Source organism: Styela clava, chromosome 7 (assembly GCF_964204865.1).
Source record: "Styela clava chromosome 7, kaStyClav1.hap1.2, whole genome shotgun sequence".
NCBI classification, from domain to species: Eukaryota; Metazoa; Chordata; class Ascidiacea; order Stolidobranchia; family Styelidae; genus Styela; species Styela clava.
The window spans coordinates 11,911,231-11,934,350 of NC_135256.1; the positions used below are offsets into that span (position 1 = coordinate 11,911,231).

Consider the following 23,120-nt stretch of genomic DNA (forward strand, 5'->3'; position numbering starts at 1 on the left):
CGGGTCAGTGGTTCGCCATCCCTGGTCTATACAATCTTAAATCATGATGTTTGCGCTTAATGATACATACGACTACCGGCTCTCGTGGTAACAGCTAATCCTTCATAATATGAGAAATGTGTTGGCGACTACAACAACATTGAAATTGAAAATCGACATCTAGCCTCTTCTCAGCTCAGCTCCAATTAAAGTGTATTTCTTTATGCTCTGTCGCTTCGAACACTTGTTGATTTTGAAAGAAAAGCAACTAACAAAATGGCAGACAAGAACGAATACCCAATCGATATCTGATTCATATAATACAAATAGTATGACGCCTATTTTCTACGTCACATATTTTAATAGAACCATATGCCAAAGATACAATTTTAAATTTGATACTTTAATGGACATCAGCAAAATGTGCCTCATATGACCAAACGACCTTTCCAGCATTGCACAAAACGTTAGAACAATGAAAATGAATACAGCATAGTATTTTTCTAGTTAGTCTTGTAACCATATTTCGTTTTTTCTGTATCTAACAGTGTTCATATTAATGAACACCTTTTAATTAAATGATGTATTTTTACGAATTTATACAACAAAGATGCATTTGCAATTAAAGTTGAATATTGAAAATTATCGACAATATTAATATTTCTTTGTAACGAGAAAATTTGTTTTAATCCTTGCCACCCGTTTTCATCCCCTTGGCGGTAATTCTAGTATCCATACGGGACATCTTGACCGTAATTCTGGTTTCTATACTGACCACCTTGACCGTAATTCTGGTTTCCATACTGACCACCTTGACCGTAATTCTGGTTTCCATACGGGCCTCTTTGCATTGGACCAGAGCCATAGTTGTTTTGGTAATCGTTGCCGTAATCAGGGCCAGATTGCCACCCACGTTGGTTTTGGTTCCAGGGTTTTCTTCCACCATATTGTCTGAATCCATATCCCATTCTTCCTCCTCTTCCATATCCATATTCGCGATCAGGGGTAGCATAGTCGTCCTCACCATAATAACTTCCTTGATCTCTGTTTCCATCACAGGGCTCCTGTCCTTGTTTCATGGCTTGCTCGGCCAATTTCTTAAGAGAGCAACCCTCCTTTATATCATCGCCTGACATGAGCATAAGACCAATGGTCATCAACTCTTCCACGGATGCCTCTTCCATCAAATCTTTTCCTTTTTTCATTAATTGCTCAGCATTTTCAGCGATAAGTTCCATGAACTTTTCTACCTTCATAAGCATATCGGCATTCTCTTTGACACTGAATGGCACATATATTAGAGAAAATATTGTTGTTGCAAAATCATCAAATCCCTCTCCAAACATATTGCTATCTTCAAAAAATTTTGTTATTTTTTCAATGTCGAGTTTTTCAATAATCGGTTTTAGGTACATGGGTGCGCTTGCATTCATTCCCCATATTGCCATCGTCACACGAATTCGATCTTCTTCACTGCTACACTCTGTGTTTGCATTGAATATCTTTTGAAGTTTGTAGGTCACTTGTTTTTTGAAATCGGCTTTGGTTACGTTTTTCTTTTTATAATCACCACTTGAAAGTTTCTTAAATACAGCTTCGATAACATACATAAGTTTTTCTTTTAGAATTTTCTTTCCCTCTTCGTCAGCATTTTCAGCTTTTTCAATTCTTTCTTTGGCCATTTTCAAATATTCAAAACTTTTGTCCCCACCTTTAGACATCAGACACAAAGCGGCTCCAGTCATGAGTGCGCGTTCTTTGGCTTCCATCTGCAATTCTGCAATCCGTTCACCTAACATTTTAATCTTGTAAGTGTCAACTTGTCCTGCCATTTGTCCTTTCAAGAGTTCTTTTAGTTCGGCTGCCTTCTCCTTCAATTCATCTCTTGGCCCCATTCCCACATATTTTGCAAGGTATTTGAAATACATTGTATCTGGGTCTTCTGAATCTTGGTAGTCATCGCAGTTACATGGCTCACTTTGCTGTCTTCTGTAATATGGTTGTTCTCTAGCGCCCTCGCCCTCTCTAGCGCCATCGCAGCCTCTGCCTTCGCCATCGTATCCATCATCATTTCCCCATTTTTTGTAATATGCTTTCACTCGTTTGTTGTAGTCTTCCAACGTTTTCTTGTAGTTTTCAGCGATTTGTTGAACCATGCACGAAGAAGGACATTGCGATTTTTGTTCTGGAGCATAGTCCTTTCCTTCTTTCATGCAACCATCACCTTCGGCAAATCGTTTTGCAATATATTTGCCGACAACTAAAAATCGAATTTCAAATTTTTATTAATTTTAGATTCTATCGTGTTGGTACTATTTTTGTTGTTGTATTTTTGTCAAAACGAAACAACGAACAATTTATGATATTATATCAAAATATTTCCATTTTCAATTTTAATACATATACAGTATAATATTTTAAAAACCAAGTAACGAAATCCAATTATTGAATAGCTTTTAATATAGATATTTTAAAAAGGCCAGTTGTCATTTTAGTGGTTGATTTATATTTTGAAACTCACATCCAGACATGTAATCAGTTTTGCATTTATCATTGGAAGAATAATATCCCATGTTTGAATCTGTTGCCAACATCGAGTAAACATTTTTCAACAGTTTATTGTCTTCTGTAGATAGAAAATAAAAATATATATTTAAGCATCATCTTACTTGTCAGGTGATTACGACGGGGAATGATTTTTATACACAGCCAAATTGAACTATCGAAACTGATCATTCGAATATCAAGTTACATTTCAATTTTGTATTTATCAGGTTTCTGATTATCAGTGGTTTCCCATCAAGAAAGAGTCTTGTTCAAATCGAATATGTGGATCACTTCATATAAAATTATCCTCAACAGTTTGTTACGATGATTTGCAGTGTTATTAAAGAAAAATGGAAGATGATTTATATAAGATATAATGTATAATATTGCCGCTTTTAGACAATTGGTTTAAACTCTCGAATAAATATTCTAGAGCTAAGTAGGCACAATGTTCACAGTTGAAAAACGGTGCTCCTGAAGTATGTGCACCAATATGTCGCATAACTTGGACCCTAACCTGGTACACAACCTGAGTTCAGGTTGTGCGCCATCTTGGTGCGCATACTTCAGGAAGTCCTAAAAACAATTGAAAGTTTCAATATATATATATACACGTTTTGTACAAATGACCATATGTTCCACCGTATACATAACAATTTTTCATTAGTGGTTGAACAGTGAATAAATAGCCTATTTGACTTACTAAAGTCGGAGTTGAAGTATACATCTACCACGTAACACCCATCCATAACGCCCAGGTCGCGTAATTGAACTGAGCCTTCCGACATATTGGTTTTCAACACGATCATCTTAGTGATCTGATCCCTTATAATACAAAAAGCTAAGTTATATATTTAAACTGATACTTACGTTATGGTCGCTGCACATCATATTATACCGCATATTACGATCTCAGTGATGTCGGGACGTGACATCGAAAGACGTGACATCCACATCTTTAATTTAGGATATCAATGTACATAGTAGAATCTTTATTGCTAGCTACAAGGTATTATTACTATTATCAAATTCGAGAAATCAAATGCTGGAATAATGTAACACAGAGAAAAATACCTAAATTTTATTCAAATTTTACGTTCGTACATATCAAAGATTTGAGTATGAATGGTGTTCAAGTTTCAACATCACTTTTGCGTAATTTTTTGTGCTATATATAGCCATCGGATATTTATTTTATCATTTGACCTCGGCTACAACAAAATAATGTGAAATCGTTTACGCACCTGTCAAATCCGCTTGTGGCAGCATATTTGATTTTAAGCATCTTCAATCCTTTTGTTTCTCCCATTTTTATTTCCTTGCATACTCGAACGTCTCCGTTGATAAAAACCAATGTAGCTCCGATCTCTAAATAATTATATACATACACGTTTATAAACAAAAGATGAGAGATCGTCTCGAAAGATGGATTTAAAATGGTTTTCTAGTTTTGTGTTCACTATATGAATTTGGATGTCTACCAAATTTAGTCCCATTTCAATCCGCTTGCTAGCAGCCTTTGTTTACTTATTAAACAGGATTCTTATCGTGACGATGCGGTTTAATGGACAATGCTTGTCAATAACTGGAGCGACACTATTACAACATCGATAAAAGAGATTCATACCAGCGCGTATGGTAGACCCGAAGTTGAAAGGGCGGCAAATATTGACGTACTGACCAACTTAAAACCTGTATGATTGATTATGACGAATGTATGTGGACTTATGGAATGACGAGCTAAAACATTTTTCTATATTCCTGCATAGCGATTTCTCATAACCCGACACTAGTCGGTATATCAGTGTTCTTGACAAGGCAGTTTAAAAATCTGTTAAATATACTTGTCTATGTAGGAAACGGCACGCGGTGTCTACAGTGATGGCGGATCGACCTTAGGGTGTATCTTTGCAAAGTTTGGGAAACCATTTACCATGGCATAGATAGGAAAAAGAGCATCTTGTAAATCAGACATGCTTAAAAATATAAGGCCCGTGATAACATTTTTTATTCCTCTACAAAATTGCTTCTATTTGTCGTAATCGCTAATGCGTAAACGCAAATTTGCATTCCTCATAGAAAAATCATCGAAATGTTCAACTGTGGAATTATTTCCGAACGGATTATATTACACGGTTTCATCATATTTTATAAATACTAACGTGAATTATAATACATACTTTCAAACAAGTTCCCGCCGTCCGGAATCATAATCTCAAGTATTTGGCCGTTCGTGGGAGCTGCAGCAGCATTTCTTCGACGGCGTGCACCGCCACCTTCCTCCGATGATCCAGCACTACCACCTTCCGGCACTGTGCCACCACTGCTGTCTCCTGGCATTGTTCCTTCACTGCCTTCTGGGGCCCTTGAGTAATAAAATGAGGGCGACGGTATAGAAAAAATGATTTTGAGTAGTTTCTATTGAATAAATTGATTATTTTAGAATGTACATACATTGCAGAAATCTTTTCTTGTATCATTTTTGATAATTCCACATCACCTTCTTTCATTGTCCAATTTCCACATTGATCAACGGTCACGCTTTTTGTAAAGTACACTTTCATTGCTGCTGCAGCGGCCGCCAGATCCTGTTCAGAGAACACGTTTAGGCATGTCGATAGTTTAAATTGGCAATGTCCTGGTGGGAAGTAACTATGAACTAAAAAACTGTCGTTATTCCTAACTTTCATTTCTGAATCCAATTGTAATTTTTTAATTTAATGATATATATTTATCATGATATGAACTAACATATATATTAAATCGCAGTTAGGTTTGCTTGAGTTGTTATCTCTGTATGCGCTAAATTACTTACAATCAATGTTTTCATAGCATGGGTTTTCATAGCATAGTTTTCATACCTGGGATAAATAAATAAAATATTTTTTCAGAAGTTCTGCTGCACAAACTTCTTCATTTTTGTCCGATATGAAGTTGTACTTGGTAAGCGAGTGACATAGATATTTTCGATTATTAGTGATGATTATAGTAATGCTGGATTGATCAAATTGGATACTCACAAATTCAGAAAACCGTTAGTACATGAATCGCATGGTGTACCATATAAACCGTAGATAAATTCAATATAAAGGTGTTAAAGCTACAATACATGAATTCTATATTGATTACCACTTCACTTCCTTCCATTTTAATACGAATATTGACATCTTTTGACTCTTTGCCTTGTAAGAGGGATTGCATGAAGTATAAATTGATTTTGACAGTTCCATCAGGATTCTCGTACATCGCGCTAAGGGTAACTGATGGTTCTGCGAATGAAAAACATTAATTATGGAAAAATAGGATATGGATTCTGTTAATACTTTCGGGCGTATTCCAATCTTTGACTCCGGATACCACGTTTCGAAATGTAATATTTATGAAAGTTTTTGCATTTCGCAATTTTTCAAAAAATTGAACTTAAAATTGTAATTATGAATTGAAATAAATTACGAAAATCTAATGTACGGATATAAATTATTTGAACAGAAATCGAGTTATGGCATGCATGCGCTGAAGATTTGTGAATAATTTGCTATAAATATGATTGTGTTTTCAATAATTTCAAGATTTTAAAATTCATACGCTATACGACATTTGCATTTCAAAATTTTAGACCTTTTTGAAATTTGTCACCGTTTACAAAATATTCGAATAACAAATTTACTCTACTAAGTTACTAAATTGCACAATATTTCAAAAATATCAAATCATCTCGAACTATTTGTTGGAAATTCAAGTATATATAAGGGTAATTCAATTTACATAGGAATATTCTTCGGAAATTGTAAGGTTTACTTACACCTCATAATAAAACTAAAAAATTTAGCTCACTTTCATTCTCTTTTTCACCATCTTCGTTTCCACTGCAATAGCCAAGTTCAACATATGACAAAAGCAAAATTGCCGCACAAATTGCAGTCAAGCTGCGCCACAACATTTTGCTAAAATTTGTTTAGTTAGTTCGGTCGAATACAAGACAAATTATCTGATAAAAAAAAAAACAGTAATAGGATTAGGAACCAGGATAAATTATTGCACTAAACGAAGTTTTTGTAATTTTTTTGAGGTTTTTGTCAACTTCAACAGGAGGTGATAACAATGTTGCCGCAGTATTTATATAATTTTGAGTTGAAAAGTAAAAATAGCTTACTCATGACAAAAGAGTATAAATCGCGTGATACATCGCTCCATTAAACTGCAAAAGCTTTCCATCATTTATTGGCACTCTCATTTCTCCTCAACTACGTCATCAATTCAATATAGTTCAGCTATGTCGATACGTAGTTTGCTTTATATATGTATGTGTAATAAACCATCGTAATTCATAAAATTTATTCCGACGACTATCAAGTATAGAATTGAACAATTTAGCATACCTAAATGGTCAAAATTTGATTTGTTAAAAAAAATGTATTTCTGTAAGTGAAAGTTATTTTGTAATATTAAGATAATTAGGCTATTCAAACGCATTTGCATTCAGAGGAAATTGGGTAAAATGCAATATTCTTTGTATCCTCGCCATTAATATGAACTGCAGATATATATAAAATACGGTTGCTAGCTCAAATAAATGCGAATATGCCCCGCCAATTCAATTCAATCAATTCATTGTTAACAACCCATAGAGTTGGGTTGGGCAAATTTATCCACAAAATTGCTTTCAGCACATGACAATCGAACAAAGGAAACCTAATATGTTGCCGGGACAACTAAGTTCATAATAACTGGTGTATACGGTTTATTATGTCTCCATAGCAACAACCCTGCTAAGCGAAAAAAATGAACTTCTATTCGAAATCTAGGCATGTCATCATGACTTGGACTTTTATTGAGAATCTACACATTGCTTTGTGGACGTATAATGGATATGGTTTAAACTAGCAATAATGAAAATATATATAAAAGTTTCTGGGTCATGACAAATAAGTGGGTGGAAGCCCACCCATTATCATACTTGGATATAATTGAGAACATTTTTTTTCCTTCATATATATATCGTAATGGAAATATATTACTACATGATTCAAAGATAATTTCGGGAATTCGATGTTTTTGTCTACCTATTGTCATGTGTGTTTTATTATTAATTATTGAGATGCCCTTGCTGCTTTTTTGTTACACTCGTATCGTTTTTTCAAGTCGTGACATATCATTTCATCACATGGAAAGGAATAGGCTTCTTGCTTGGTTGCCTTTGCTTAATCATTTAACATACATGGGGTTCGTTGGAATTAAATTAGAGTATAACGTCAATGTGGCTTTTGTGTCACGGTAGATCAACTAGTTACAAGTAGGTAGTGCGTAATGAAATCTGGTCGTCACACGCGACAGTCGCTTTTTCTAGAAGTCAATTCCAATAACATCACGCATCAATCACGTATTTTCAATAACAAGTTTTTCTGATTTTGTCCTTTCGTCGTGTACAAGTAGTCTGATATTTACCTTTTCAAGTTTATTAACTAAATATGCATCAGTATTTATTTGGGAAGTTCATAACTGTGACGCCACATCAATTTCGTAAAGATGTTTCCAACCACCATGAGAGCTGTTGTGCGCTTGCCTAATATGTTGCCGGGACAACTAAGTTCATAATAACTGGTGTATACGGTTTATTATGTCTCCATAGCAACAACCCTGCTAAGCGAAAAAAATGAACTTCTATTCGAAATCTAGGCATGTCATCATGACTTGGACTTTTATTGAGAATCTACACATTGCTTTGTGGACGTATAATGGATATGGTTTAAACTAGCAATAATGAAAATATATATAAAAGTTTCTGGGTCATGACAAATAAGTGGGTGGAAGCCCACCCATTATCATACTTGAATATAATTGAGAACATTTTTTTTCCTTCATATATATATCGTAATGGAAATATATTACTACATGATTCAAAGATAATTTCGGGAATTCGATGTTTTTGTCTACCTATTGTCATGTGTGTTTTATTATTAATTATTGAGATGCCCTTGCTGCTTTTTTGTTACACTCGTATCGTTTTTTCAAGTCGTGACATATCATTTCATCACATGGAAAGGAATAGGCTTCTTGCTTGGTTGCCTTTGCTTAATCATTTAACATACATGGGGTTCGTTGGAATTAAATTAGAGTATAACGTCAATGTGGCTTTTGTGTCACGGTAGATCAACTAGTTACAAGTAGGTAGTGCGTAATGAAATCTGGTCGTCACACGCGACAGTCGCTTTTTCTAGAAGTCAATTCCAATAACATCACGCATCAATCACGTATTTTCAATAACAAGTTTTTCTGATTTTGTCCTTTCGTCGTGTACAAGTAGTCTGATATTTACCTTTTCAAGTTTATTAACTAAATATGCATCAGTATTTATTTGGGAAGTTCATAACTGTGACGCCACATCAATTTCGTAAAGATGTTTCCAACCACCATGAGAGCGGTTGTGCGCTTTTATAAATTTGGTTTTACACGTTTATTCCTAACAAAGTTTATGCTGAGACTCTGCTTAAAAGGCTATTGTTCTTTAAGTTGTCGTTCAAATTTATATCCCGTTATAAGCTGGGTGCAGGTTTGGCCAATCTGCAACCTTTATATATTTGATACTAAAAATGAATGGATATGCGATTATCGAGTAAAATTTTATTCATTAATTTTAGCAAGAAACTACACATATAAAATGTACAGGAAAACAACCAATAAAGTATATATATACACATATTCGGGAAATTAACAAATCCTGCATCATGTGACTTTCATGTGCCGTCAGCAAGAACCAAAGTAACAAAAATGACCAAATTGATTTGTTTTATTTTGACCCTTTTATCGAGAATTTGAATTTGAAAATTTGAAAAATTACCAAAATAACTTGTTTTAATTGAAACCACTTTCAAAACATATATCTATTACTTATTTCACATATATCTCATGATTTCCACTCTTTTTATTGTAAAAATGGCAGGCCAAAACACTGCACATGAGAAATAAATTATTAATTATAATTCTTGAAAATAACAACGAGGGAAGGGAAAACGAAATTTTGAGATATATATGTAATTTGTAAAATATGCACCTTACATTAATCTTCTTTTTATTTCGTTCTTTTACTTTGTTAGGGCATATAGTTATGTTAAATATAAAAGCGCCAAACGATAAATTGTACTCAGACATCTGTCTAAACATTGAAAGGAAACAGGCTGTTTAAAATTGTATATGTATGAACAATGACATAAAAAATGTATTTTACAAATGCATAACTGATAAAAGTTGTCTCCTCAGGGAACTATGTCGGTGTCTCCTCTCTTTCGTCTGACTATATATACAATGAGCGCAGCTATCAACATGACGAACAATACTCCACCAATTACTCCAAAAGCAATTGCAAGGTTTCTGTATATTGCTGCAAATATATAATAATAGGGAACTTCGGTCAATTAAATTTTTGGCCATACGATGCACTTGTTGCTAAAATTGTTAAAATGGTAAATATTTTGAAAATGTTCTCAAATTAATTAGTTAAATTAAAAAAATAGATTGGACATATAAATTTTTTTTTACTTTTGATCACATTAAATGGTACATTTTACATTTACCATATGATCCAATTTTTTTTCAAAACTTTTGTTTCTAAGCGGTAAAAATACAAGTATTTTGGGGATTAAGTTGAGAAACTGTTTCCAGACCGACTCTTATACTCCACTTGGTTTTGTTTATAAGGCAGACACTTACGTGATTCCTCATCATCACATCTTGGTCCTTGGAAAGTAGATGGACATCTGGAAGAATTCACAAGGTATAAAAGGAAAGAATTAAGAAAACGAAATCCATTTGAAATGTCTTGTTAAAATAGAGATACAGAATTGGAATATTGTCCAATATGTAGATAGTGTGATTTCGAAACGTCTGCACAAAGCATGTATTTTAACGGATATGTACATGTGAAGACTTTTATTTTTATTTTTTAGGAAATTTACAAATTACAAATGATGAAGTTAAAGATATTAAAAGAGTGAATATACTAGTGGTAGTAAATAGCAATGTGCATTTAAAACCGACTTGTAAATCTATGGTAATAACAATAAAAAGTTATTAGTGTAGTAAGTGTGCCGTTGTGCTCCTGATCTTATGACAAAAAATGAATAAAAACAATTCCATTTACTTACAAACATGTTGGAGTATTGCTGTTATCAGTTGAAGGTACACACGTTCCACCATTATTGCAGTACGGTTTATCACATTGACCTGATATTGAATATATTCAGTTTAATAAATAAACTAAAAAGTATTTCTCGGGCCTATATCTGTACGTTATTTTATTGTGCGGTAATGCTGAAAAATTTTGACCAGAAAAATAAAGTAATACACTATAACAGCATAATGACAATCCATGTGTCGTGATATTTCATAATTTAATTACAAAAAGATAACAAATTATGCAAGGATTACTAACGAGCTCCATTTCTTTTTATCGGCTAGTTAAGATAATATCTATTTTTATTAACATTGCTGACAGTCTCTGTTAGCTAATACTTTACGGATATTGTTTAATAAAAAGTCAAGTCACATGTGAAAACTGCTAACAAAATGGACGTGTCGATAATGTGATATATTATCACTCACCCGTACACGACGCGTTGTCTGCAGATTCTGTTATGTAAAAAATCAAAAATGATTGAATTTAAAATATAAAGATCATAATTAGGTGGTAACAATTATACATGGAACTGTTTTCACTAATGAAATCTTACAGACGGTAATTAAAAGCTTTTTTATACTTTTGGCCACTCCTGGGGCACTCCCCATCCTTGACGAATGTAATTGGACATAGTCGTGTTTGAACTTCATATTAAACACAAAAGAGTTAAGTGAGTATGTTATATAATTTGTTGCTTTACGTGAGAATTATTAAAATTAAATGAAGTCATACTTATAATTTGAATTTTAAATCAATACAAAGAGACGTCTTTCTCATGTCTTTTTGTGCCGAAGAAAGATCAAAACTAAAATGAGTATCTTATTAATTTGTTTTAAATTGAACAACATAATTGCTCAAAACTCACTCATATATCCAGCAACACATTCACATTGGTACGACCCAGCATTATTAACACATTCAGAATTAGCAGAACAAGTTACAGTCAAACATTCATCAATATCGGAGCAAACAGTTCCATCTCCTTCATATCCAGTCTGACAAGAACAAGTATAGCTTCCTTCTGTATTGGTACATGTAGCTTGCCTAAAATATTTGATATCATATTTTCAAGTGCATACTGGTGAAATAACAAATGAAATCGTGTCACACATTGGAGAATTAGAAAATGAAGACTCTTTTACATATTTTATTATCGACCCAAAAATAAATGTTTTAATCCAAAACAAAAGGAAACGTCTTGCTTCAATAAAAATCATATAAGTACATGTATTTCATTGCGTTCAAAATTTGTTATAAAATATTACAATCAGATATATTTAATACTGAGATAGATTCACTTTTATCGTTGCATCAAAAATATTTTTTTTATTCTTGCAAAAAGAGAATCAAAAGAAAGTTCCAGAAAATTAAAAATAAATTGACTGGTAATCATTTGAAAAAAGATAGGATTTTACCAAACATTTTTGCAAAAAGTGAACCCAAAAGTTGTATATTTATTCAAAGAATCGACTACGAATAATTAAAAAAAAAGACTTTATGTAACATTTGTCAATGGTGCTTTTTTAATTGTTAAAATTCATACTATGCTATATATTTTGTGAATTATGAACTTAGAAATAAAAACACGGTGCGCTTGGTGAATTTATTTCAAATGTATCAATAATAAAATGATTCGTTCGACATACATGTCACAAGAAGAACTTAAAGATGCACATTCATCTACATCAACGCAAACCATCCCATTCAAGATATATCCAGTATTACAACGGCATTGTGGTATGTCATTCAATTCAATACAATATGATCCCGTATTACATTGCTGAGAACCGCAATTTTGTGCTAAAAATAAAAAATTCATGCTTTGAATTTTCTAAAATAAAAATAAATTAGGCATTTTCATACAAAACAATATACAATTCAAATACAAAAAGAAGAAGCAAGAAAAGAAACAGTAAAGAAATAAGGGATTCAAACCATTGTCCACATAAAAAATTGACTGGTAAATATTGCTTTTATTAACATCCTGCATTACCTGGTACAAAAATTCGAAATGCTTGTGTGAATAACATAGAAATAAAAACAAAGATGGAATCGTGGGCAAAAATTTAATTTTCCAGCCATACTGCAGCAATAAGGTTAAACACATGATATAGAAATTCCGTTATTTTTAAATGATATTGTCGTACGTTAGTGCACACCAATAGATAAAATGTTATATGCTTTACATCCTGTTTAATAGCATTGAATCAAGGAACTTACCAAGCAAAGGTGTGGAAGAAAATAGCGTTGTATCACCTACATCGGATTGGTAATAAGATAGTATCGGCACAGTAACTGGCATTACAGTCTGTATTACATATCTGAGAATATAATATATAATTTCAGAAGATATTTAAATGGCATACTACAAAATATTATATTTTTTAATACATAGAGAGCAGAATGCACAAAAAACTTCACAAGTCGCTTTTTCGAACCAACGCAAAATCTGATGCTAGTTGAGTAGGGAAGTGAAAATGAACAAAAATCGGAAAACAGACTCTTGGTCGTGACAGGTAAAACGCCCCTCCCTATTTTCCTCTGGCGATTGCTAGTTGAGTAGAAAAGTAAAAAATGAACAGAAATCGGAAAACAGACTCTTGGCCGTGAATAGTTAAACACTCCACCCTATTTTGCTCTGGCGATGGCGTTTTCTATTCGCCTTTCAAATGATTGAAGATCACCAAGCGATCGAACGAATTAGTGAACTATTTAAAATACATTCTTATATTATATAGAACCAAAGTACTTACGCTGTTGTGATAGATGTACCAGGGCCATTCAAAAACACAACAGACACAAAAGTAAATCCGGGGAATTGCAACTCAACTTGTGCTTTAACTTCTGCTTCTAAATCAGGTCTATTTGCTGTTGCTCGAGATAATGCGGATGAATACTCATATTTTGTGATTGTTTGTTCAATGTATGCTTTCGTTATATTTCCTGAATAACAAATATAATACAGGTTGAAATGATAGAAATACGATTGGACGGAAATTATACCAACGCTACGACCTATCGGCTCGAAGTTAAAAATAATGTTGGCAAAAAAGGATTAAAAGCTAACATAATATTAAAATTATAATAGTTTATTAATTTATTTATTTATATTAAACAGCTAAAACACGCCAGTTTGCTTATTTTATGATTGGCGTAATGTTCAAGCTTTAAAAAACTGTCGAACAATTTTATATACAGTAGGACTGCAATTCTCAAAAGGTGCGCCGCGGCGATTTGCTGAGTGTGCCCCGAAAATGAACAGAATTGTGTTAAACATAACTAATATATGATTGAATATTTTACATATTGTTTTTATCGTTTTCTATTTCAAATGCTGTGTATATGAATCAATAAATTCATTTTACCTATCTATGTCTTTAATTTCTGGTGCGTAGTGTCTGCCTATATTGTTACGTAACAATATAGAAGTACACATTATTTGCTGCAATTTTGCGAGTTGCAGATTATTTATCTGCTAAACCGAGTTTAGCAAACATGAGGGATTTTTAAAGTATCTCAAAGAAAAGATGACGAAGAGTTGACTTTTTGCCTTTAGTCTTTAGGCCTACATGTTTACAATGTTTACAAGGCATAGAGTACACATTAACGATCACAAAATTGAGTTTTATTTATAAAGGTAGCATTTGTTTTCGTGTAAGTGCGACGTGAGTTGTTTCCCTGATAATTTGGCGCCGCACGAACAAAAAGTTTGGGAACCGCTGCTCTATAAATTACCCTGAGCACTGGTCCATGTACTGTTAGAGCCATTGATTGTCCACAAAACTTATCATTTTTCTTCGGGTAAGTGTGTCACGAGTTTTTTTTCTGGTAATTTTGGCGGCGCACGAATAAAAAGTTTGAGAACCGCTGCTTTATAATTTATCCGGAGTCGCGGGATACGCACTGTTAAGGCCATTGATCGCTCACAGAAAATCAGCATATCACTAACATATAAATGAATAGCTACTCAACATAATTATAATGAAACCTTTTTCGTTACGCAAGTGTTGCTATTTTTCTTCGAGCGCACGGGTCGGCAACCTTTAGCATTGAAAGAGCCATTTGGTATTCTTTTCGACATTCTACTCTAATGTCAGTGTCTCAGTGAACAATAAAATTTTCGAAAAAAAACCCTTTGTAGGCAAATGAAATACGAATGATGCAATAATTCAGTCTATGACGAGATGAAAATAACTTGTGTAATGAAAAAAAAAATTTCTGACATACTTGAACCACCTTAACGCGACCGATTTTTACCGCTTGCAACTTGTAGTTTGGGAACCGCTGTGATGTGTAATTAGTGGGGAGTATTTGCCTTTTATTGAATCGTCACTATTTCTAACAAAAAACTGCTGTAACCACTTTGATTCACGGCTCCGAGAACAAAGAGCCGCAAATCGCTGTTCTAGCGGCTATAGCGATGCCTTCGGGTGAAATTGAATAAAAAAGAAATGTCATGTTATACCTGCGCAAGTCACACCATCCCCAGCATAATATTGTTTGCAACTACAACTAAAAGATCCAATTGTGTTTGCGCAATCCGCATTTGCATCACAATTATCGGTTTCTAACGAGCATTCATTCAAATCATCACAGTTAGTTCCACTGAATCCAGGTTGACAGTTACATGAATAACTTCCATCATTATCAGCACAAACACGATCGCTTGCACACGGATTTGGTGTTAACTGGCATTCATTCACGTTCACGCATGTTGAGGCTGAAATAGAAATACTCAATATTTTCATTTTTTCAGACTCCAAAAAATTCTTTCTTTTATGGATACTTTCTATAAATGTATTGCACAATAACCGGTAGGGCGTATAGGCCAATATACATCACACTCACCGTTTAGATAATATCCCTCCGTGCAATTGCATGAATAGAATCCCATCGAATTTACACATTTCGTGTTGTTAAACGAAGCACAAGGATTTGGAGATTGAAGGCATTCATCAACATCCACACAGACCTGTGAAGTATATTTTGATATATTCAGTCAAATGTTGAAAAATTGGTTATTCAATAAAATATTGACAGGCTAAGAATTAATTTCAACACTTAAGTCTTCTAATATTTGTTATGTATAAAATCGTTTTCCGCAAAAGATCTTTTTGGTACAGTGCATACTCAAATCAATTACTTAGCCTTCCAAATAATATCTCTTTTTTACACTATTTTGATAGAGGTGAGGTGCAAAGAATTTTTCGGGTCATTTTCAATTTATAAAATGTTTGAAGACCGCCCAATCGTTGGATGTATTTTAACGCTACTGTCTACAAATAATGACTGTCGATTGAAACTATATCGAGCAGCGCAAGTAATGAATTGAGATTTGTCAGAATCATGGAGTTAGATATATATTGTAGACATTCGATCACAATTAACATCCTCGCGGAAGACTCGAGGTAATACAATCGAATCATTTCACTCAAAAAGATCGGCAGCTATTCATCATTTATTTCGTGAAGTGATGTCTTAGATTGTAAGCAGTTTGCGAATTTCGAACTTTTAGAAATGTATCATTAATAAAAATGGTCGGTTATGGTGAAAACATCAAATTGATAATTTTGATATTTTTCGATATGCACAACATAGAAGATTTCTTACATAAGCTATTATATACTTTAAACATGATATCTAACATAGTACCAACTATTATTATTCGCTTACATTATCACTTCCACTGAATCCAGATTTGCAGTCACACCTGAACGTTCCTATTTCATTTACACAATTAGCTCTGTCAGAGCAAACATTTTCGTTCGATGTACATTCATTAATATCATTACATGATCCAGCATTGTCATAGTAACCTGTCATGTATATTCATACGCAATCAGCACTAGTATGTTTAAATGTAGTAATTTTCTTAAATTTCAGGTTGGTCTCTCTTTTGACGCTTCAGGTTCATACAAATCCTTACCTACAACATCTAGTCCAATATAATTACAACTAAGTACGAAGCTCGTTCGTAAGGTATTTGCAAAAAGCTCTGATCATATGTAAAAAAGTGCCGCTTTCGCAAAATGTTGTGATAAAAGCACGATAATTAATTTTTTTCAACCTAAATAACACGTTATTGATGTTCAAGAACAAAATCCCATTATACCATCAAATACCAGCTCCGCTTTATGATAATATTCAAGTTCAAGTTTGAACTTTTGAATAGTTTGAAATGAATGAGTACTTGTATAAAAATTTGCTTCACCATTTGCCACCATGGTCAAGCAATACTAAAACTTCAAATTATACAAAAAAATTTCAACATAATAAAATATTACCTGAGTTACAAGTGCAATAATATGATCCAATACTATTGCTACAGACACCATTTGGCTGGCAGTTATTTGTGGAAGCACATTCATCCACATCGACGCAGGATGTCGATACATCTCCACTGAAATAAACCAACAATATTAGTGGATTTGTTTGAACATTTGAAGTTGTATATGAGGAATAAATTCACAAATCCATATGGACGTTCATTAGGCGGCGCTCCAGAAGTGTGTGTACCAATGTAGAGATAACTGATTTTGTTCGCCTATTTTACATCAAGTTGTGTAAAGGGACTGAAGCCTATGGGCAGGGGTATATTCACTTGATCAACACAGACAATCCCCGAACTCGTAATAGAACTAAAATAAGGAAAATTGGAATAAAATTATGACCTAACCCTAACCTGGTACACATACTACGGGAGTACCCATTTGGATAACATAAAATTGAACAAATCAAATGAGAAGAGAATCTTTACACATTTCCCGACAGTGGTGATGTGATGTAACAGCGTTGCAATGTTTAGACTTAATTTTATGTTAACCAGCAATCTAAGATTTGTGGTATACTAGTGAACTCTCATATTAACAAAGTGGAAAGGAGTTGTAACAAAATAGTCTCATTTTAGTAAAAATGAAAGATACTTACACAAATCCTACTTTACAAGAACAAAAATAGCCAGGAACCGTGTTGGTGCAGGTTTCATTTGCCCTGCAGATAGTCGCATTAGACAGACACTCGTCAAAGTCATTGCAGTAAATGCCATCGCCTGTGAATCCAGCATTGCAAATACATGAATAATTTCCAACACTATTAGTGCACGTTGCCGCTGAATGACAAGGGTTAGTTGCACATTCGTCTTGATCAATACAATTGGAGCTTCCTAGATTTTCAACATAACCAGTTTTGCATGGACAAGTGTAGGAACCATCATTATTTGTACATGTTTGATTCGTGGAACAAATTTCTGGATTGTTTTCACATTCATTTTGATCTGAACATGTTGTGCCATCATCGGTGTAACCAATGCAGCATACACACGAGTAACTTCCTGGCAAGTTGGTACAGTTTGCATTCATATCGCATGAACTGGCAATCGCACATTCATCATTGTCCACACACGTTGTCCCATTGTAGATATACCCTGATGTACAATTGCACATGAAGCTTCCTTCTGTATTGGTACATGTACTTGCTCCACTACATGCAGAAGGACATTCATCAATGTCAGAACAAGCAGTACCATTGCCTGTATAGCCAGTATTACATGTGCACATATACGAACCAGGTTGATTAGTACATATTGCATTTGCATGACACACATTTGCTTCATTACACTCATTGATATCCTCACAAGTTAGGCCTGTAAATATTAAATTTTGTTTTGTATAAATTTGTTACTTAATTTGTATTAATCATAATGTGATTGCTTATAGTTTTGCAGCGTTTCTTACCATTTCCAGAGTATCCACCAGAACAAGTGCAAGTATATGATGCTTCTGTGTTTGTACAAGTTGCATTTGTATCACATGGACTTGGAGAATCGATGCATTCGTTCAAATCTGGAAATAATTTAGATGATTATGAGCAATGTTATGATGAAGACCACGACAATATCTTATAATCAAATGTTTAAGCCTTTATAACAGTCCGATTTTTAAACTACGCTTATACTGTAATTCAAATTGGTTTGACCAAACAGTGATTGATACCTACTTGTTGTCAAACCATTTGTAGAAAAAGTAGTTTTATCTGCAGTCGATGATTCAAATGCGTTTACAATAGCATCTCCTGTACCAGTTGGTGATGAAATGGTAACATTCACTCTAGGAAATAAATAGCATCTTAGTTTATGGGATCACATTTTCTAAAACTATATGAAATAAAATAAATATTTCTAGCTAACCTTGCTACCACACTTCCTTGCAGAAATCCATTGATCTTAACTTGAACAAATCCACTAACATTCGATAAAATCATGGCAAGCCTATTTTCAACGACAGATTGCAGAAGAATAAATTCTGATGACGATTGGTTTCCAAGATTGGCGGAATACGTATATGAAGTATTCAGTGTTATTTCGAGCTGGAATACTTTTACATCAGCTGAAAATATACATAAACGGTAGTACTTCTATAACCATAAGTTGTTATTTTGAATCTAGTTTTGCTATGATCAACTGTATTAATTTATGCTTTTTGTACTGAGATATATAAAAATTATTCAATTAAAATGAATCGCATTGATGACTCAGTCATAAGTATGGTGCTTTTATTGAAGACTTCATACCAAGACAATACTTGACCAAACTTGTATAATCTATCGTTGTGTTAAACAGTGTTTATAATACTGATGAAATTCACAGTAGAAAAAAACACTACAAATATTAATTAAATTCAATGCCTTAAATTGATTGACTTCCAAAATAGGAAATGATAATTTTACAATATGTTTTAATTTACTTAATAATACAACAAACCTGCTGAAATTGAATCAAGAGTAGCCGCAGGTCCCAACATTGCATCACTATTTATTGCTCTAATAGAAAAGTTATAAACAGATCCAAGTATAGTTGGTATGAGTTGAGGTGATGTTGTATAATTAAAAGACAATGATCCAGTAGATGTTGATGCTGTGATTTGATAATTTGTTGCACCAGATACTTCTGTCCAACTGAGAGTTATTCCTTCGTTCTGTGTATTGCTTGATACAGCAAAGTTGGTTGGAGCCACTGCCACTGTAAATGGGTTCAAATGTAAACTGTAAATTGAACTCAATATGTACATAATAATTATTCAAAAAAAAAAATAAAAGCTTAATATATTTTTGGCAACTTACATGTTGTTGCTGAGATAGCTGTACTTCCTGAACTTCTTCCAACAGTTTTATAATTAACAAAGACAGTGATTGAATAAGTTGTTCCTGGACTTAATCCATCAATTGAAGATGAATTTGTTGACACGGAAATGGTCTTTGAACCTAAATCAATAACAATATTAAATGAATAACGAAATATCAAGACTCTTATAATTAACCTGTACCACAAAGATATAATATAATAATAAATTATTAAAAATCTACCATGTCCTAATTAGCCTAGGTTATATTTACCAGGTTCGACTACTATATCGAAATTATCTTTATCTTGAATATCTGGGAATGAAACCGTGAAGTCTGTCGTTGTAATATCAAAAATTGTAACTTCGGGACCGGAGTTGATTACTGAAACATAACGTACAATATCATCTGGTGCACTGTTCCTTTTAATAGTAGTAACATTCTAGCAGATACAGATAAAATATTGTCAATTTTGACTGATTTTAACTCATTAAGAATGACCTATTAAGTTCTAGTTTGGGTCACGCCCCTAGTGACGAAATACAGTTTCTAAAAAATTTAGTAAAAACCTAACAACTGCATTATGACCTATAGTCCACATCTATACGATGTCATCTGTTAGAGAGAAACACTTTAAATCAGAAATACATAGGGATTACGAACGTTCAAGCAGCAATGCATTATTATGCAGCTTGATCTTGTTTTGAGCTGCATTAGATTCATGTATGTTTAGATTTGTTTCAAAAGTGTTAGAAACGTGAATGAAGGTTGAATTCATTCATTGTAGAGCGATTGTTACTCACCTGTTGAGTACAGCATCACTGTATCATTGGATCCAGCATTGTTGACTGAACTTATTGTAACAGAATAAACTGTTCCAGGTTGCAAGTCCAAAATTTTATTCGAAGTATCGGTAGTGGTAATTTCAGTTGCATTAGTGTCCGAAGCCATCATGTATGATATACGATAGTTGTTTACACCGATGATTGGGTCCCAGGTAAACGTAAGTGAATTCGAAGTTCGATTGCTAAGTGTCACGACTGGAGCATCAGCAACTGTATTTAAACATAAGAATGAATGCATGCATAAATTAGAGAAGATTTCTGTCGTGTTCAAGTTTCTATGCGTTTACTTTATGTTATTAATGTTTAGTTGAAATTCCGTTTGCTTAATTTATTAGAAGAGAGTGGAATGAGTACCTCACCCTGAAACAACAATAAAAAACATATGATTTGCTGCAAAGTGGGTGTAAGTAAATTAAATTGGATTCGATAATGATATGTTTTAAATATAAATATAAAACTTTACACAATTGTAAAATTGAGCTTTAAATGTTGTATTCATGGTCATTTTAGCGTTCCCCGCATATGATACCAACTCCAAAAGAGTTGCGTCGATCAACAGAGTCTTGTTAAAACCAATGCATCAAAACATAAAAATATAGTTTAAAATGATTTTATCAAAGCAAGCTTAGAATTACTCTCAGCGACACTTCCTCAATGTCATGTATAAACTTAGACTTTTAAATCACAATAATAAAAGAATAAACGAGATTAGATGTTCCAGTCAAAGAAATTTGAAACATTGAATATTTTCCATCGAGCACATATTAATTAACAACTTTCACTAGTGATTTGATCATCTTTGTGGAAAATACTGCCGTAAAACGTGTTATCGACGTTAATATATACCTGTTATTTGAATCATTATATTTTCTATACTATCTGTAAGTTGACCGCGAGTTATCATTGAAATAGTATAATTTGTTCCAGCTGAAAGTTTTGTGATTGTTGCTGTTGTTCCTCGGAAAAATGATGTTGGAAGAGAGATTGCTACATTATCACTTGTACGTTTCACTGCAACACTGTATCCCAATGCACCAGAAAGAGAAGTCCACACCAATTTAAACGAAGTCGTTGAAATTTCAGTCACAGAGAACTCGGGACTTGCAGGTCCTGTAAAGAAACACATTTTGTTGTTTAATAGATTTACGATTAACATAATATTCAGATTAAGATTCTCCGTTGATCATGTCAACCTATGCCTCAACATTTATTTTGTATACAGAGGAATCCTGCTATGATTTGATAAAAACTCCAATGTCAATTAAGGAAGTGATTTCCAACTGGTGTTCCCTGGAACACTGGTGTTCTGTAAAAAACCTCCAAGTGTCTCGTGTCAAATTACTGCGTAAATTTTTTTCTGATTGGCATAAGTTTGTTAACGATATCACAACGTGTACTGCGGGGTATATCAATTACTCTTGTTGTGGTGGGTAGATATTTGAGAAGAAAAAAAGAAAATAAAAACGATTATTTCTGAAAAATCGGAAATTCTCATTCGGTGTTCCGCAATAATTGTAATATAAAAAAATTTTCCGCGGGTATCAGTGCATTCCATCTTCATTATGTTTAAAATTTGAAAACAACCTATTAAATGCATTTCGTTAATGTAATAAATTTTAACACATTTGATATTTGATGGATTCGATTTTGTTAAACTGCTTTAATTTTGAGAATTATTGGAATTCTTCTAATACAAGGAACTTTACGTGTTGTCAATGTTCCACTGATGAGAGAACTGCTTCCAAAACTGTTGATAGCTTTGATTTGAATGGTATACGTCGTTCCACTAGACAGTCCAGTTACTGTTGTGCTCGTTGTCGTCACATTGACTGTTTTCATTATCGTTCCGGATTCACTGAATGAGTGAATTTAATGGGATAAGAGTTTATATCAAAGCACTCAACTGGTATTACTCTGTCAAACAGTAACAAGATATGGTATAAAATTGGCGGTAACCATTTCAATATTTCAGATAGGAGTGAATTGACAAAAATGCTATGATCAGTATTTATGTGGGTCACTTTGTAGTTGCAAGATCCTCTCGCACATAATCATCCATACAAAACTGAAATCTACGACCTGTCACATTAGCTAGTCAATGAATAACAAAGGGAATGGGTTACTTATAAAATTACATAAATAGGAATATTTTAAGCTGTTAATTAAGCTGACCAGATTGACTCAGGGTGTCTCAAAAGTAAGTATACACTTTCAATTTTAATTTGCTTTTCAGGTGCTCATAATAGAGCGTTCATTTCTTCAGGAAAGAAACATAGTATGGATAAATACTAAAATTTGGGTATTGTTTGCATTTTTCAACAACCCACAGAATGACAAGGAATTAACCCAAGAAATGAGGAGCAAACTTGCTGTTTGGCAAAAAGCATGTTAATCAGTAAGGCAAACCCAGCGCTTCGTTAACAGAAAATTTGAAATTATTTCAGCTTCGATTATTTTTT

General features: G+C 33.5%; 2 protein-coding genes across 3 annotated transcripts in view; both read right to left on the reverse strand.

The window, feature by feature from the left end:
* Nucleotides 1-280: 280 nt before the first annotated feature.
* Nucleotides 281-6,515, reverse strand: LOC120328900 (uncharacterized). Its single transcript, XM_039395464.2, has 8 exons — nt 6,361-6,515; nt 5,656-5,795; nt 4,981-5,114; nt 4,707-4,891; nt 3,771-3,894; nt 3,230-3,351; nt 2,501-2,605; nt 281-2,239 (listed from the first exon to the last, which is right to left on the reverse strand). Exons 1-8 carry the CDS (start codon nt 6,464-6,466, stop codon nt 705-707), a joined length of 2,451 nt encoding a protein of 816 aa, XP_039251398.2. The 5' UTR covers nt 6,467-6,515; the 3' UTR covers nt 281-704.
* A 2,951-nt stretch (nt 6,516-9,466) lies between these two features.
* The window catches only part of LOC120328585 (uncharacterized), a 45,351-nt gene continuing 31,697 nt past the window's right edge, over nt 9,467-23,120 (reverse strand). For both annotated transcript variants that reach the window (XM_078114220.1, XM_078114221.1), the window contains 22 exons: nt 22,368-22,516; nt 21,508-21,771; nt 20,620-20,871; nt 20,090-20,200; nt 19,817-19,957; nt 19,458-19,715; nt 18,885-19,083; nt 18,695-18,804; nt 18,433-18,540; nt 17,627-18,341; nt 16,984-17,099; nt 16,373-16,515; nt 15,548-15,671; nt 15,165-15,419; nt 13,453-13,642; nt 12,920-13,020; nt 12,346-12,499; nt 11,565-11,743; nt 11,125-11,151; nt 10,668-10,746; nt 10,234-10,280; nt 9,467-9,904 (listed from right to left, as the gene is read on the reverse strand). In XM_078114220.1, coding sequence (XP_077970346.1) covers nt 9,780-9,904; nt 10,234-10,280; nt 10,668-10,746; nt 11,125-11,151; nt 11,565-11,743; nt 12,346-12,499; nt 12,920-13,020; nt 13,453-13,642; nt 15,165-15,419; nt 15,548-15,671; nt 16,373-16,515; nt 16,984-17,099; nt 17,627-18,341; nt 18,433-18,540; nt 18,695-18,804; nt 18,885-19,083; nt 19,458-19,715; nt 19,817-19,957; nt 20,090-20,200; nt 20,620-20,871; nt 21,508-21,771; nt 22,368-22,516 — 3,847 coding nt within the window. In that variant the 3' untranslated portion in view covers nt 9,467-9,779. The remainder of the gene's footprint in view (nt 9,905-10,233; nt 10,281-10,667; nt 10,747-11,124; nt 11,152-11,564; nt 11,744-12,345; nt 12,500-12,919; nt 13,021-13,452; nt 13,643-15,164; nt 15,420-15,547; nt 15,672-16,372; nt 16,516-16,983; nt 17,100-17,626; nt 18,342-18,432; nt 18,541-18,694; nt 18,805-18,884; nt 19,084-19,457; nt 19,716-19,816; nt 19,958-20,089; nt 20,201-20,619; nt 20,872-21,507; nt 21,772-22,367; nt 22,517-23,120) is intronic.

Excerpts from the sequence above, each read along its gene's own strand:
- LOC120328900 (XM_039395464.2), bottom strand. The coding sequence starts at position 6,466 with ATGTTGTGGCGCAGCTTGACTGCAATTTGTGCGGCAATTTTGCTTTTG. Across the intron at positions 4,892-4,980 it reads CAAGAAAAGATTTCTGCAAT|GGCCCCAGAAGGCAGTGAAG; the intron begins GTATGTACATTC and ends TTATTACTCAAG. Across the intron at positions 2,240-2,500 it reads AACTGATTACATGTCTGGAT|TTGTCGGCAAATATATTGCA; the intron begins GTGAGTTTCAAA and ends TTCGATTTTTAG.